This window comes from Mchenga conophoros, linkage group LG10, assembly GCF_057382185.1.
Source record: "Mchenga conophoros isolate Kocher_MC1m ecotype Shallow Benthic linkage group LG10, M_conophoros_male_GT1.1, whole genome shotgun sequence".
Lineage (NCBI taxonomy): Eukaryota > Metazoa > Chordata > Actinopteri > Cichliformes > Cichlidae > Mchenga > Mchenga conophoros.
The window spans coordinates 31,519,066-31,536,918 of NC_140535.1; the positions used below are offsets into that span (position 1 = coordinate 31,519,066).

The following is a 17,853-nucleotide window of genomic DNA, read 5'->3' on the forward strand; positions in this document are numbered from 1 at the left end:
AGATGACGTCGCACGCACACACACACACGCACGCACACAGAGGAGTAAAAGAGTCTATGCAAGGTTAATGTCCTCAACAGCATCTGAAGTCGATTTGAAGTCAGGAACTGAGATAGCTCAAGAGAGGATCAAAGCCAAAACAAGATCAAATCTTTTTTTTCTTTTTTTTCACCTTAGTTCTCTTACCCAACCTCAAGGATACCGCTTCATGAGTGCATCTTCCCTGTTGGCAGAAGCAGACCTTACTGCATATACGAATCCAAGCATTTCAAAGTGTTTTGTTATCTTTTGATGGCTGAAAATTGAAAGCTTGCGCGGTTTGATTTGTGATACCGTGGTCTATTATTAAAGAGCCTGTCTACGTGGAGCGCAGCGCTGCATGTCAAAGTGGTGTAAAGGATGTCCTTCGCGGCACCGCCTATGATTTGTCTTGAAAAATTTATCGAAGCGTCCGTAATGGATCCCGTAAATAATTTAGCGACTTCTCGTGTGTTACTAATTACATAACTGCTCAAAAATTGGTGTGGCGCCTGGGGAGATTCATCCTCCACAGCTTAAGTGGAAGGGGGCCGTTTCGAGTGATACGTCCCGACGTCTCAAAGTGCAGCAGGCGACAGATCTGAAAGCCAGCTTTGGATTTAAAGGGGGGGAAAAAAACACCATTTAAATAAAAATTAATGGCAGCTAATTGCAACATTAGACAAAAGAAAAGCTGAAGCAGCTGCGAGCCTCGGTTTTCTGATTACAAGCGATGGAATGAAGCAGAGGAAGGCCCAGATGAAGCCAGTCTGGTTAATGATCATGTGTAATGTGAAGAGCTGTGACCAACACCCACTATCATTTTAAGTAAATAACAAACTTCATATTTCCACTACTTTCCCATCTATTTCTAAATATTAAAGCTGGTAATATTCCATAGATACATTGTTGATTATAAACAAATCCATGAAAAGACCAAAACCAGATCTACTAAGACCTTATTTATCCTGGGTTTGAGTTAGGTGGGAGCTGATATAACAGCCATGACTGACACAAACTGTGCTTTTTTTCAGTTTGATTCACATTAAAAGGCTTAAAAAATACGTATGTTGCATGCATGTACTATTCACATTAAGAGAATGCAAACTAGAGACTACAGAAAACGTCTGAAAAGTGAAGCCATTCTCCCCGCTTGCTCTGGTTGTTAAAAGAAGCCCAGATGTATAGATGTCTATGGGGAAAATGTCTCTACTTCTCACTTAAACTCATCACAAAAGTGTTTACTGAGGTCAGAGGTCAAGGTCTCAGGTGCTAGTTTGAAGCCATACTCAATAAAATATGAGAGCTTTGTACAACACAGACCTCATTACAGTTGCAAAAGGAAGGAATCCATTGTGATTTATTATTGCAATTTATCACCATATGATCGTGCAATGACCCCCTCGATCATTACGTGCAGTTTCACTGATCAGGCTAGCAAGCTGAGCCATCAATGAAGCAAAACTGTGTATGCACAGTATAAGTACAGGGAGAAAAGTCAAAGTTACCAGACTCTTTAAAGAGGTTTTTACTGGATTTGACCGCTTATTAAATAGATCCCACTGAAAATTAAAGTGCTTAAAGCCATTAAAGAAGGCTTCATGCCCACATGACAACAAGTGGGCTGCAATGGGAAAGGTTTGGACCATGTTACTGCAAAGAGGCCCTGCTTTGCATTGTTATTTATATTTTTATAAATAAATGTTTATGTTAACCCCTAAAGCTAGTTCTTTTCCAGATTCTAACAGTACTTAGTTTGATTTTACAAAGATAGTTAAGTATGTTAACTTTTTTTAAATGAGTCAAGCCATCAGTGGAACCAAAAGTTTGGGCCTGTTTGTCTCTCGTCTGCTTGTTGGTTTTGGTCTTTTTTTTTTAATGGGATTTGGACTAAAGATCAGCCTAATCCATTAAACTACAACACTTCACTCAGCTTGCTACACTCATTACAAGTCTCAACCACAGAGTTATGAGTCATTTCAAATTATTCTGGTGAGGTTATCCTCATATTTTATTCTGTGACTGTTGTGGAGTTCACACCTGTACCTGTTAGCAAGCGTCTGCATGCTGGGGGCAGTCACATGGGGCCGGTATGCTGACACGTACTGATTGTAAGTATGTTTTGCATATATCTAAACTACATTTGGACACAGCCACAGGTGGGATATGTGAGTTATCATCAACAGAGAAGCAAACAGGTGCAGAAGCGCACGGGACAGTGGCCACAGGCAAAGGTTTGCTTGTGTATTTTTGTTTTTTACCCTCCGCTTCTCTAATTCTTTGTGGAGCGTCTCTGCTCTCGACTTTTCGAGGAGCAGGCTCTGCTCAAGCTGACGAATATGGGCATGTTCCAATTTCGTCTGAGTCTACGGGAAGAGACAAAGAGAGATACAAAGAAGAAAGAAAAGGGAGGCTGAAAGGAAAAAGAGACCCATACAGATCAAAGAAGGTGATCAAAACGGCTGACAGCTGATGATGAAAGGGCAGCTCTGCAGACGGCAGCAGGGTGCACAAGCTGAGGAGGAGATCTGAGGTTACGTTTCACTTTCACAGAAAGTGCAATTTGCAGTTAAGGACAACTTTGTGGTCACAGGTACATGACCAGAGAAGACAAGAGTTGCACCTGCAGATGGCTCACAGACACGTCAGTCTGAGCTGCTTAATGCATGACGTGCATTAAGCAGCGCAGACTGTGCAAACCATGAAAAAGCATTAAAACACATGGTTTGATTGCATTCATATACACTGTTTTATGTCTAATACAGTAAATAAACATGATCGGCATTAAGAGTCACATCTTATTCAAGGCTGAAATTTCATCCTATTGTTGTCAGCAAATCTTTTGAAAGAATGAAAGGCAAATATATTAAAAAACAAGTACTTTATCCAAAGAGTGGGGAAAAAAATACAACTTATCCCTGTGGGTTCCTCATCCTTTAACCAATCGGTACAATGGTATTCAGTTTCCTTTCCCCTGTTACAGGAGATAACGTCTTAATTGCACTTTGAGCATGTCTAAGTCTATTAATGGTGACTGGCAAATAAACATGGCTTCCACTCACTGTGGAAACAATATGGTATTTTCTAAATGTGACAACAAAGACCCGCATAATTTTTGAAATGTGATCTGCATTTTTTTTTAAGAGATAAAATTGTTTGGAATAAAACTTTCAGTCATGAAGTGAACAAATATGTTCACCTTTTTGAGCCTGTTATTGTTATTATTATTATTATCATCATCCAACTACATATTTTTATTCTTGAACTCTATTAAATCATTTTACACATAACTTTCCCTGATTTATCTTATTCTGCACCTTGTTTCAGCCTCTAAGTTTGTTTTCTGCCTGAATCAAGCTGTTTTAGCTTCTCCTTACTTTAAGCCAGCTGTCCTCTGATTGGCTGTGCCTCACAAACAAAAGGTTTGAACAGCAGGTGTGCTCAAAACAGCGGATATTAAGAATATCTGCTGTCTATGACACTATGCAGATACATGTGGAGGGAAAAAAGCTGTCTGAGCTTTGGATTCGTGTGGAGTTGTTACACACACTCTAATCAAGTATCAAAGAATTTGACTAAAAATAACTCCTGTTTTACACAAAGCTTGTGTCTCATGTTTTATATCAGTTTTAAAATATTGTCTTTCTGTGCTATCACCACTCATGAGACATCAGCTGAGGACATCCCGAACGCACACCCTGTTAAACTAGAAACCCAGTCCGACCTCTCTGTATTTATATAGCCGCCTATGTGGAATTCAGGAACTCTGCACATTATCACATCAAGGTTTCTTTTGTGCACCCAGACGCTTTTTTCTTCCCTTTCCTCTTCCTTTCTGTCCCGATGTCCAGGATGTGCGTTACGCTGACAGAGCTTTCAGGGTTGCAAAGCATGAAAACAGAATCTCCTGTGACTAACACGGACCTATGATATTACGGTGATTCACATTGTGAGGCACATAGGCTTTTTTCATTCAGCTATTAATTCTGATAAATACCTCCAGGTCTCCTTTGGTGATGGATTCCTCTTCTACTCTGAACTGCAGGTCCTCCACTTTCCTGTAAAAGCGTTATGGGAAATAAAGAAGGGGCGATTAGCTGAGCAGTATTCAAGTCTCACACAGTGTCCAGGGAGCGACCGGCACTGCAGACAATCACAGCAGTTTGCAGAAGTCACAATTTTTGTCATATTGGTTGAGACGCACCAGACAGATTCGTCTCCCAGGAAAAGTTCAAACATTCTAAGCAATTTGTTTTTATTTTTAATTAAAAGGACGCTAAGCTTAGCCTGCATTTACCTGCTTTTTGTCCTCTGTACACGTCACATGCATGTATGCATAATATCTGACTTTAGGAGCAGAAACTGTTTCTGCTTGGTAACCTCGGGAAGCTAAGTCATTTCCTGAGCTTTGAGATATGGATCAAAACCCTAAACTTTGTGTCTCCGTGACAACGAGGAGTCCCACTTGGGGCTGATGAGGGCGACTAATTCACGAGTACGATAAAAACACATCAGGAAGCTTTGGGACAGTGTCGCCTCTATCCAAAGGAATCAAGAATAGATATTTTGATCACCAAAAAGTGAATTTGAAAACTAAAACTAAATGCGAAAGAAATATTTTACTAGGCGTGTGGAGCTTTCTCCATATTGGACACTAAACTCAGTGTTGGAATTTCATAATCCACTTCCACTTAAGGTTTTTTTAACATGCTGTTTGGAGGGAGAGTGTGCAGGGAGAGGGTTTTGTGGCCAGGATATCTACTCCTGCTTCTAGGCTTAATGCTAAGCTAAGCAACTCAATCATCTCACAATATTTATAAAAATGAAAGCAAATCCCAGATTATTAGCTAAAAGAGCATCATGTGAGATCACTCTATAACACTTACCAATAATTAAGATTTCAACTATGTGGCAACACTGTTGTGTGAAAGTGAGCCCATGATGTCGTGGCAGATGGCCCCGCCCCTCCCTGAGCCTGGTTCTGCTGGAGGTTTCTTCCTGTTAAAAGGGAGTTTTTCCTTCCCACTGTCGCCAAAGTGCTTGCTCATAGGGGGTCATATGATTGCTGGGTTTTTCTCTGTATGTATTATTGTAGCGTCGACCTTACAATATAAAGCGCCTTGGGGCGACTGTTGTTGTGATATGGCGCTATATAAATAAAACTGAATTGAATGATGTGTGAGCGATTACCTTTTTTCTTCTTCGAGCTGATTGGCCAGTTCCAGCTTATCCTTCTGCGTGCTGGCCAGCATGGCTTTGACTTGCTGGAGACCATTCTCGTTCTCTGTCACATACTGCAAACAGGAGACACAAATTAAATTTTTTCACACCCACAAAGGTTTTTCCTTTCCCACCCGTTCTCCCTCTCAAGTCGTCACATACAGACGCTCAGTCAGGACACGCAGGCGTCACGTTGTAAAAGCCCCTTTGGCGTCGTTTTTCACAGTGTGGGCAGCGCAAAGCGAGATGATGCGGGGTCGGTTTTTGTGACCATTACTATGTGCTTAATTGTGGTCAGAGAAGCTGGCTGTAAATGGGCAACTGCCTTTAAAAGTGTGTGAAATGGTGATTTTTTTAAACCCAAACTGTGCTTTTGTTTCCCATGAAATCAACCAGACAGCAACATTAACATAAATACATTTTAAGTAAAATTCAAGTATAACCACCCCACCTGCCCCTTCTGACACAGACTATTGTAGGTTTTTGTTCTATCTCCAGTTGTAAAATAGCTATATAACTACATTCCTTGTATTAAAATGGTTATAGTCTCTTTAGTTTTCATTGTGTTGTGCAGTTTTTTTTTCACATTTCTGCCTAATTTTCTGAATCCATGCCTCATAGTTTTACTTCCTGTCTTTATCTTCTGTTCTGCTCCTTGTACCCCTCAGTCAGCCCTAAACCTCAGTGTGCCGTGATGAAGGCCTAAAATCCTAGAATGCATCTGGATACGAAAGCTGTGAGAACAGAGGAAGAAATATTTGTCTCTGCAAATAAGTGTTTATCAACAGATTAAAAGCATTTATGTGATTGTTAGTGTTCAGTTATTTAAAATTACTAACTGCAGGAGTTTGTGTATCTTGTCACGCTGCGCTAGGCTGTGAATTTAATTAAAGCTAGCCTTAAATATAATGACCACTAAACTGGCTCAGGTAACATCTGCGATCACACGTCGAACATGAACCTGAACATTTACCGTTACTATTACATTTGCCAGTGTCCTGTATTCGGGCCTCTCTTTTCTAAGACATGACGTTGTGCCTGACCAAGTAAGTGTCGAGCTGTGTTTTCCCTACTTCCTCGTACCTGCATGTGCTGAGCCTTGAGGGCGCTCAGCTCTTTCTCCACCTCGCAGATGTGGCTCGTGGCCTTGGCCATCTCCGCCCGCTCCAAGTCCCTCTCGGCCAACAGCTGCTCGATGTGCTGCTGCTTCTCCTTCAGGGCTTCCTGCAGCGCGGTGGTGCCCGAGATCTTCCGTGCGTAGCGCGATGATGTCTCCGTCAGCTTTAAAGGCGGGGAGGAGGGGGACAAAGGAGATAAGACTTTAAGAAGAGGATGAAAGTGTGAACAGAAAGGAAATGCAGATTGGACTTGATGCATTCAGAAACATCGTTTATCCTGTTAGCCGCACAGGTCCCTCTCAGATCCAACAGAATCCAACATCTCGATGCTTCTGACATCAGACTTTCATCGTTTTCATCGTCTGCTTTGTGATCACAGGAAATCAGCTGTCTGTGACATGACAGGTCTCTGCTTTTTCATAATAAGTCATATTAAAAAAAAAAAAAGCAAACTTTAAACTTATTTTCTAAATTGTTAGCTACATACGGCTTTAAAAAATATACATGTTCTTCTTCTCTGAGGAAATATCTGGCTGGTTGGGAATATCTGCAGCAGGGAGACCAAAAACAACCATTTAATCACAGTGAATGCTGCAGTATTCTCTTTGGCCACTAGAGGATGCTCTTTGACAGGATTTCTACCAGCCCTTATACCTCGTCTCATTTCAGCAGCATTTATGGAACTTTCTTTAATAACAAGCTAGATTGAAGCATTCTGCACATAAAACATTACATCTGCACTTTTATGTGTAGATATTTCATATAAAATGTGTCAGTCATGCTCAATTTAATGTCATATGCCTGTGTATTTGACAACCTGTAAGGTAACAAATTCATGCTTTTATGATGGCAACACTATTATGTAGCACATAGACTCACAGTAAGCTTCATACGTTCACAGTGAATCAGAGATCCTTGTGCAAATTTGTGCCCATAATTCACCATCCAAATTAAAAACGGCGCCTGCTTTCTAACCACTTAAGAAAATTAAAACTGTGCAGGACGAAGCATCTTCAGAAAAGACAATTTTGTGCTGTGCCATCAGACTGATAATTCACAAAGGTTGCATTGAGTGCTGCCAACAATTAAGGAAAGTAAAGGGTAGTGTTCTCCATCAGGACCTGGCCCGTACCCAGATGCTAAAATCGATGCGAGATACCCTGATGTCCCATTATTTCAGTCAGTTGCCAGCTGTTGGTGAGGATATTAGTCTTAAAGACGCAGTGCAAGAAACAAGATGTCTGACTTCACTTCATCATCCTCCTGTTTGAATCTGCGGCCACGATATTTCATTAGATTTAAAGACTTTCAGACATTGTAATGTACAGAATTATGAGCAACTAATAAACAGATGTTCCTAATCTTAATAATCATTCCTGTGAATTATTGGGGGGGGGGGTTGCAGTTAGGTCAAGCAGGTTTTTGGACGATAACAAAATTCAAAATATGGGGATGTTTTTAATATTTGGATAAAAATATTTTGCAGCTGAGAAGTGAGATGCTTTGCCAAGCCTAACAGGGATATGGGTTTTATATGCATATACATATGAACCCTGTGGTCATGTTTACTTACTGACTTTTAAAGGGATCATTTTAGGGAATATTCTCATTTGCTTGCCTGCTAACACTTAGATGAGAAGAATTCTGCCTCTCTCATGTCTGTATGGTAAAGATTACTCCATAGATAGTAGTCAGTTAGCTTAGCTCAGCTCAGGAGCATGTAATTAGCCTGGCTCTGTCCAAAGGTAACAAAAAATGTGCCCACCTCCTCTAAACTCACTTACAAGTTTTGTTTTGCTTAAAGTGGACCTGCAATGAAAACTTGTGGTTTGTATAAGCTACTGTGCAATAGTTAAGGTTATTTCATTTTGTTGCCTCAATGAGGACAGTTATTTGAGTCAGCAGTGCAAGCTGAATTATAGCCAAAAATCGACAAATGGGATCATTCACTGAAGCATGCATTGATTAGGGTAAGTATCAATACAGCAGCCCCCGACTGGCATTTTAGCGATACACTTTCTCTCATCTATCTATCAATCAATCTAGAGATTTACATAACTATATCCATATATACTGTTACAATATATCCAAACTGTTAAACATATGTGAATTAAACATGTTTCAAACAGCATGAGTATATAAATATAAATCCTCAACATAAGGTTTTCACCATTTTTTCTACTCTTGGCTCTGGCTGATGTCAGCTGACAGGGATTTCCTTATATGGTCATTTCAGGAAGCGACAGCCCCACACACATGCAAAATATGATAATTTTTCTGCTCTGCAAGTTTTTAAATCTGAACTTTCACCTTAAGCCACTTGTGTCTCAAAAGAAACATGAAGCTGAACATCAGCCGATTAGGTCCACTTTAAGCTATAAAGACGACAAGACATCAGGACTGGCTGAGACCTCAAAGGAAGCTTAGAGACATGAGAGTGGTGTCGACCTTCTTATCTAACTGCGAGAAAGAAAATAAGTGCATTTCCCGCCCTCAAATCCACCCACTCTAAGGGCGGATTTGAGGCGCGCTGCAGTCGTCTTACCAGTCCAGCACGGCTCGGACGTCCACCTACAGAGGAGGCCACCGAGCTGACTGAACTGATGGAGGAACTGCTGGGGCTGTGGGCCAGAGAGGAAACTCCCATTGCCACCCGCTTGCTCTTCTTAGCCTTCGCCGGGCTGGTGGAGGGGAAGCCGATGCGGATCACTTTGTGGACTGGAGCAAACAAGCCAAACTTAGGGAGACACTGAAAGTATCTGCAGGAAGAGAAGAAGGGGGAGATGCAAGAGGACGAGGATATTATTTAGAAGTCACAGAGCAGCTTTACAGTCATGTATCTGCAATAGGTTTTCAGTTTTCTCAATGTAGAGAAGGGAATTTTTGATAAATAGTAACAATATTTGAATATATTTTAATATTTGATACATTGGAAATTTGTCTTATAGCTCCTGCAACATCATTTAATTGGTTTGTGAATAAAAACAGAAATAAAATAATAAACTAAAGAGTCGGGAGGCCAGCTACATCATACAGTACATCGTAACAACCTCCCAGCGTGAAAAATGAAGACGCATGAGTAGGGATGGGTACCGGTATCCATGATAGTAACCAAACCGAAAAGCAGTGCACATTTCGGTGCTTTATTTCGGTGCTTTTTTTTCCTGTCATACACTTTGAATTCTAGCCAATCGTTTTACGTTTGCGAGGATAGTAGGCGGGTCCAGGTACGTACGTTCTTTTAGAGCAGAGCTACAGATTAAAAATGCCCAAGACGAGGCGGTCAAAAGTCTGGCTGTACTTCATAGCAAAATATGCAAACTCAGCAGCCTGCAACAAGTGCTTTAAAACAAACAACAGAATTAGAATGAAAACAACGGAATTAGAATGTATAGAACAGAGTTTGAATGAAAGCAACAGAATTCTGAAACAAACAATAGAATTTGAATAAAAAGAGTAGAATTAGAATGAAAACAACAGCATTTGAATGAAAACAACGAAATTAGAATGAACAGACCAGAATTTGAATCAAAACAATGAAATTAGAATGAAAACAACAGAATTTGAATGAAAACAACAGAATTTGAATGAAAACAACGGAATTTCAATGAAAAGAACGGAATTAGAATGAACAGACCAGAATTTGAATCAAAACAACAGAATTTGAATGAAAACAACAGCATTTGAATGAAAACAATGGAATTTGAATGAAAACAACGGAATTAGAATGTACAGAACAGAGTTTGAATGAAAGCAACAGAATTCTAAAACAAACAATAGAATTTGAAGAAAAAGAGTAGAATTTGAATGAAAACAAAAGCATCTGAATGAAAACAACGGAATTTCAATGAAAAGAACGGAATTAGAATGAAATGAATAGAATTTGAATGAAAACAACGGAATTACAATGAACAGAACAAAATTTGAATAAAAACAATGAAATTTGAATGAAAACGACAGAATTTGAATGAAAACAATGGAAGTTTAAGGTGATACTGTGCAAAGGAGGTAGCACCTTAAATCCGATGAAACACCTGGCGACGCATAGCGTTTTTTTTAAAAGCCGTATTTGATAGCTTGCTGCGAGACCTCACACCGAGCGCATCTACTGTGGGTGGGTTGCCTGTTATCGGACTCGGAGTTAGCAACATCCCCCAAAAACACGAAGAGGAGAGTCCTGGCCCCTAGCCCTGGCAGTGTAGCAGAAATGATGACGGATGATGATGGCAGCAGCAGCCATTCTTCATCTGCGTGAGTAGCCTAATGTTGTCCGTGTGTAATTTACATTGAGTAGGCTAACCATGTTATTACATTAATGCATGTAAGGTGAACTAGCAAACATCATCATAGTTACATGCGGCTGTTTTCTTGTTTGATGGCAGATACTCCCTTCACCCTGGCCAAAAAGGCTAAAATGACCAAAGAAAAAGTGGAAAACAGTTAAACATGAGAGGTTTTTGGACAAAGTTTGTGTTTTTTCCATTGTTTAAGCACTGCTTCCAGCCAAGAGTGATACCATATATGCCCTCTAGCTGCAGAAAAGGCTAACATTGTTATCTTTTTACAAAAATACAGCTGAACATGAGAGGTTTTTGGACCAATTTTGTGTTCTCCATTCTTTAAGCACCGGTTTGAGCACCGTTTAAGCACCGGCACCGTTTCAAAAGTACCGGTTTAGCACCGGTATCGGATAAAACCTAAACGATACCCATCCCTACGCATGAGTGACAAACACTGCAGTTCCTGAAGCGGCCACTTGAGGCTCAATCCTAAAGTGACTCATGTTAACATGGCCTCCCGTGTTTTAAGGCCCGCATCTATAGCATAAATAAATACACTTATAGCCAGGTACCAGAAGCAGTTTTGTTCTCTATAGCTAATTCCCCTACATGACAAGTACTGTGGTGTGAAAAACTGTTTGCCCCCTTCCTGATTTCCTAGTGGCTTGCATATTTGTCACGCTTACATGTTTCAGATTATCAGATCATCATAATTTTAATATTACACAAAGAGGGATTTTTTTTTATATAATTACCCCTTTACATTTCTTTAGTATGTAAAGTTTAAGAAAAAACATTTGAAGTGGCGCCAGCTAGCTACGAGCTAGGCCTCCGCTAACTTTAGTCAATCTAAAATATGTTTATGTTATTTTTATGAGATTATCTGTTTGAATTATATATAATATGACCTGCTTTAGGATTAATTGTACTGAAAGATAACAAATGGGTCTGGTTATTTAAATCCTAGTATTTTGTCTCTGTTACTGTTTTACGCTAACTAGCTGGTATCTGCAGTTTGCTAACAAAACTAGCTAGAATTTGAGCTAAGCTAATAACTTCTTTTAGATTCAAAAAGCCGACATGGTGACAGCTGCAAAGTATCTGTTGGATTTCTTTGTCATATATAGAGGACAGTGAGTATATTTTCATTTACCTGCTCATTAACTAACAAGGAAAAGAACATTAAGTTACAGGAATGCAAAGACTTTTCTAACCTTTCTTTAAGTATCTCTAGCTAAGAATTTATAAGGCTTTGGGTTTTTTGTTCTTTCAGATGGAGAACTGCGCTGCCCTGTGTCGTTCCCTTGAGTGGAGCTGGTCTTCCTGGGTTTGAACTTCCACGCCTGCTGTAACTACGTTATTCTCTGCCAGTTCATTGCATCCACAATGGTGGTAACTTGTCTGCCTGAAGCCTTTTACCTCGTCTTTGAAAAGTCATCCCTTGAAAAGTGTATCCCTGAGGAGTCAGGAGCTCACAACCAGGCTCCCAGTGGATTCAGGTACCACCCTGCCACTCACGCGCCCTCACGCGCCCGCCCACAGGTACCCTGTCCCAATCTCTTTTCTCCTGCATTCTCAAGTCAGACCTTACCTGTAAAAAAAACCTCACCTGTAAGCTCTCCCTCTCTACAGACACCACCCAGATTCATTTCCTCACAGTCTGTCACTGCTCAACACTCACTCGCAAACAAAAATTTATAGACTTTATAGACTTATAGACTTTATATTGGTCACAGTCTGATCTTTGGGTCCAAAAATTATAAAATTATGACAGATGACAGATTTAAGAAACAAGACAAACACGCCTTTGTTGTGTTTTTATTTCATGCTGTAGTGTTATTTTTCCCTCTAACTACAGTTTAATGGAACACGTGGTTCTGGTTTTATCGCCTCACTGTCCATCTATATTTGATATTGGGTATAATGATATAAGTATTATTGTATAATATTTATAACTCAACAAACTAATAACCTATCCAGAAAAATCTAGCATAGATTGCTACTGGATCCTGAGTATCATTAAAAAATGTTAGTTTTACATTCTTGTTGCTTGGCTCTAAAATTCCACCAGCACTTCAAAATGCCTGGAACTACATTTCAAATGTTTTAAGACATTTCCCATGATTGAAAGGGGGATGATGTGTGCTATGCGGGCTAAGCCAGAGTCTGAAGGAGTAAATATGAGGATAAAAAACAGTCCAGAGCAGCTCTGAGCGAGAAGGTCGAACTGTTTCATTGAAAAACAGATGAGAGCACAAACGGCCGAGCGGACAGATCAACATCCCTCCCCTTGATTTCCTTTTAGGGTAAGAAGAGAGCAGGAATTTGGGGATCTTGAGGCATGCATAGTGTTTGTATATACCTTGTACCAGCTACTGCACCATCATTCTTCCCCAGAGGCTCATCCAGCTCGACCCCACACCATTCGCCCTTAGCGAAGTCTGTCTCCCCCATATAGCGTATGACGCCCATCTTCGAGCCCCCAACCTGACAACAACAACAAAGGGAAGAAATCAGTTACACTTAAATACAAACAATTCAATACAAAGTGTCAAATTGTTGAGTTTTACACTGTCTTTAACATCATAATCAAATCTGACTCTATGTAATTTCACACATCAGTTCCCATAATCCCTTTTGCCTCTGTAAGATAGAGACCGTTGCTACTGATGCGCTCTTCTTTCTATTAACTTATTTAAGATGCAGTTGAGTCAGGAAATATATGGATCCTTTACTTTTTTCAGACTTTATTGTAATGGAGCTTTCATTTTAAATTCTAATATGTGGCGTGAGTAACCGGTTCTACAATTTACAGACTTCCCCTAAACGCAGCACATGCAGACTGTCATTAAGTTACACTTATGGAAAGAGGACACCTAGAAGGAGAGAAGAAGAGTCACAGTAAGCAGAGATCCTGGATTAACAAAGGAAGTTAAAAACAATCATTGAGATACCCATTATCTCTGACTGGGGGTTTAGGTTTAGGTCAATAAATGAGTCATTTATGAAACAATGTGTAAAGTTGTCTTTTAAAAGCGGATCATCAACTGTTGTTTGGGAACACTTTGGATTTACAGCATGTGCAACAGTCCAACACAACTATTTTACTCCACTGCCTGAAAACACACCATAAACTGCAGGACAACAAATGCATCGAGGAAAAGAAAAACGATGCACTAGTTGCTAACGTGAATTTTACAAAGTCGCCTCAGAAGTCTGCAAAGATCCACTGAACACGTTCATGCAATCATTAAGACATTGCTTATCGTTAAGTGTCCAGTAAACACGGTAACGAAGGCTTCAGGAAAAGCGTCAACTTAACGAACAAAAAACATGTTATCGCATCAAACAAGCACCTAAAACAGCGAAAACCCCGCGCCAGTGGAGGGACACACAGCTGTTGAGTATTTTGCTACAAGTTTCATTCACAGTTTCATTCACAGCCATCGATGGTACAATGAACAGAGCGAAAGAGAATATTTATATTTGTGTCTGAAGATGTTTTACACGTGAAGATGAAAGCAGTGCCCTGTTTCTTGAATTTTGTGCTCAGGTTTAACTTTAAAAGTTTCTGAACAGACTGGTCGAGGTGTACTTTTTTCTCTCAAATATCTCTTTTCTAATGATGGCCTTGAACTCCAGTGCTGGTCAGGCTCCACATCACAAACACAGGATGCTCTTCTAATGAGAAATGTCAGCAGTTATGGCCATGACGGTGTAATTTTAGCATTTTCTGTTCAAGATGTTCCTTCTTGCGGTCGAGACGGTAAATGTGTGGGTGTTGGCATAAGCAGGGTCTCTTTTTCTGTAACGTAGAGGTGCACACAATAACATTAAGCTCCCTGTGTCATGGTCCTGGGCCATGTTGGCCCAGTGTTCTTAGTTTTCTTGTATGTTTGTATTTTGTTCCTTATTTAGGCCATGTTTCCTGAGTTGCCCTGTTGTGTTGTTCCCTAAGTGTTTTCCCTTCGTGGCTTTTACCCCCTGTGTGCCCCTCTGTGTATCTGTGAGCCCTCGTCTCTCCTTATGTTTTATTCCATGTTTCCCCAGCCCGTTATGTCTGTTTTCCCCGTGCTCTCTCTCCTCCTGTCTGAACCTCTGTACTTCCTGTTTGACTCTGCCCGTCTCCCGTCAGTGTTATGTTCACCCCGCCCTGTCTCGTTATGGTTATCTGTGTCAGCTGTGTTCCCCGTGTGTTCCCACTTTCCTCGTTAACCCTCTGTGTATTTCTGTCTGCGTCTCCCTCTGTTCGGCGTCGCGTTCTCCCTCATTGTTGTGTGGATTCCCTGTGTCTCCCTACGAGTGTTAGTTTATTGATTCCCAGTTTAGTTGAGTTCTGTATTTCCTATGTTCTGCCTGTCAGCAATAAAGCTGCTTTTGAGTTCATCCCCGTGTTTGTGAATCTTGCGATTGGGTCCTCCTCCCGCCTGCCACACAGCCGAACCATGACACCCTGTCAAACTGTCTTACCTGGACACTTGAATATAGAGAAGTGGTATGCTTTTGGGGGACATGTATATTCTAATAAGCGAAAATGTCTGCTGTAGAAACAAAGGCATAGAATTTTTACTCTCCTGTCATTATAAATATATTAAAAAAGTTCAAAGACAACACTCAACACTAAAATCCTCCAGGAATCCAGTTTGTAATTATAGAAGTCAAAACAGAAACGTTTCCGTTCTGCTTCCATCAGCACCTAACCTTGTTATTTATTCACTTTCAATCGTTCGGCTAATCAGCTGTTTGAACTTACTCCAGAAATGAGATATTTGACTAGGCTAACTCAATACATGTAAACTCTGCTTCACTCACTTCTCTCAATTCTGTATTTTCCAGTCAGAAAAAAGTAGGTTTCCTGTGAGGAAGATGATCTAAACTGATGGCTGAGGACTGTCCTTCACACATGGTGACCACATTTATGACAAAAACCATCACAGACGTGCACAGATACTCAGCATTTAAGAGGAGAGCCTTTAAAGAGAAAGCACACTACAGTCAGAGATGACAAAAGCAACATGGTTACATTTTATTCATCTCCTTTGTGTTAATTTAATTTATCTGAATCTCCATCTGTATCTATTTACCTATTGTTCGATTACAATACTCCCATTCCCAGTGCACTGAACAGGTGGAAAAATGCTTAGAGCAACAGATGCTTCTGTATTTATCTACAATTTAAGAATCGTAATTGTTGTTTTGGAGTCCATCAGAGTCTCTTATAAAATATTTTTACACATGGCTGGATTCAGCATGAAACAGAAGACAAGGACAGACTAAAATAAAGCATGGTGAGTCACTCCTCTATTGTCAAATTAATATTCCACTCCTGAGCTGACTCTTTCCTTCTCTTAAACCACTGAGGCCAAAGTGGAAGCTGTGCCAAGAAAGACTGTGGTGTCACAAGTTATTAAACCGAGATGGTTTGCTGTCTGCTGGGGTGCGTGATGTCTCAGTGACTCTGTGTTAAAATGCCAGCAGGGCCAAAGCAGCCAGTCAGCATAAGCCCCAATCTTGGCTCCTCTTATTTTCAAAGTCATCTGAAAGCTTCACTCCAAGGTATTCAAGATAAAACTGTTCTACACGACTAAATCCCAACATCAACGAGGAACTAGTCTTACTTTTTTTATGCCACATCATGATGTGACACGAAAAGAATCCATTTACCCCAAACCTCAAGCAGCCGCAGGAACAACTTGTTAAAACATAATAAATGGTACAATAAACGTATACTTGACCGCAGCAGGTTTATAGAACTTCGGGAGCAGAAATTAGCATCAGGGTTAGCAAAGGCTAAAATGATCCCAAGATTCATTAATGAGCTGAAAATATGTGGCAATTTAAGAAAAAGTTCATTTTTAATTTGGTGGCAGCAACATGCTTTAAGTTGGGACTGCAGCAACAAAAGAGTGGAAAAGTAAACTAATTGGCAATTGGCAGCAGGTGAGTAACATGACTGAGTATAAAAAGAGCATCTTAGAGAGGCAGAGTTTCACCAGTTTTAGAAAGAAACTGCAACAATTAAACAAATATTTTTCATCAGTGATTCAGAGAATCTAGAGAAATCCCTGAGTGCAAGCGACAAAGCTGCGCATCTGTACTGAATGTCTGTAATCTTTAGGCCCTGCAGGCAGCACTACGTTAAAACCAGGAGTGATTATGTCATGGAAGTCAGTGCATGGACTCTGGAATGCTTCCAGAATTCACTGGCTGTCACTGGCTGTCTATCATGCCATATGTGACCATGACCATTATGCAGCTATACTTAAAAGTTATACTTTTACTCAAAAGTTGCAGGGAAAACACTACCTAGGCTGCTCTTGTTCTCACCTTTGAGTCCTGGTGAGTCAATACACTGTGTATAGTTCTGTGTCACTACTTTTGCATACTGCAGCCAACACCTTGTAGCCATATAGTCACACTTTGACTCAGGTAATCTGTCATCAGTGACAGTAACTCTAATTTTGCAAATTTCCTTGAAATATCAAGATATAGTTTCGAGGCTGTATCACCCACCCTTAGCTGCCAATTTGCAGCAACAATAACAACCTGGCACCTGCACATTCTGATTAGCATACATATATTCACACCTAGAGTGCACCTGCAGACCTTTTCAACATCAAAGTAAATCAGAGAGTGTAAAAGTGCACTGTGTCAGATTTGCTAGTTTTAAGTATCAGGGCTCGCAAAATCGCTAGCCCGACGTCCCGGCCTTACATCTAGATCATCATACAAGCTGGTTACTGGATGATTTCTATCCTGTAGCAGGGTCTCAAGGCCATGCAAGAACAGCAGTTTTTGTAAAAACATGTAAAAACATAAATTTTATATCATAAAAAAAACCTTTTTAGATATTGCACCTTTTATCTCTACTTTCTCTGGATACAAGCTTGCAGAGAGGATTATAAGTGCTTTACTTTATAGAGCCCCTCTCATCTACGTCTGCTGGCTCCAGGATTTAAAGTCCTAATTTTAGATTATTCATTTCATGGCTAATGCACTACTTATTAACCTATCATTAGCCTGCACACACTGTATCAAGCTGTAGTCTGCAACTGTCTGCTAGTGGACAACCTCGAAACTATATCTTGATGAGTCTTAACAACCATTAGAGAAGTTTCTAGGTTTTTCCAAGGTAGCTATGACAGAAACCGCTCAGTTCAGAAAACAGCTTTAAAAGTTACGCCTAGTAGACTTTAAAGAGATAAAGAGTCAAGAGT

At 40.3% G+C, this 17,853-nt stretch overlaps 1 protein-coding gene across 3 annotated transcripts in view; it reads right to left on the reverse strand.

Moving 5' to 3' along the window:
- The window catches only part of clip2 (CAP-GLY domain containing linker protein 2), a 51,940-nt gene that overhangs the window by 17,096 nt on the left and 16,991 nt on the right, over positions 1-17,853 (reverse strand). The window contains exons 4-9 of one of the 3 annotated variants that reach the window (XM_085289811.1): positions 12,999-13,123; positions 8,902-9,115; positions 6,322-6,519; positions 5,209-5,312; positions 4,016-4,076; positions 2,280-2,384 (exon numbers count right to left, since the gene is read on the reverse strand). In XM_085289811.1, coding sequence (XP_085145937.1) covers positions 2,280-2,384; positions 4,016-4,076; positions 5,209-5,312; positions 6,322-6,519; positions 8,902-9,115; positions 12,999-13,123 — 807 coding nt within the window. Of the gene's footprint in view, positions 1-172; positions 224-2,279; positions 2,385-4,015; positions 4,077-5,208; positions 5,313-6,321; positions 6,520-8,901; positions 9,116-12,998; positions 13,124-17,853 lie in introns of all 3 variants that reach the window. The other 2 variants (XM_085289812.1, XM_085289813.1) reach the window with 2 other exon arrangements.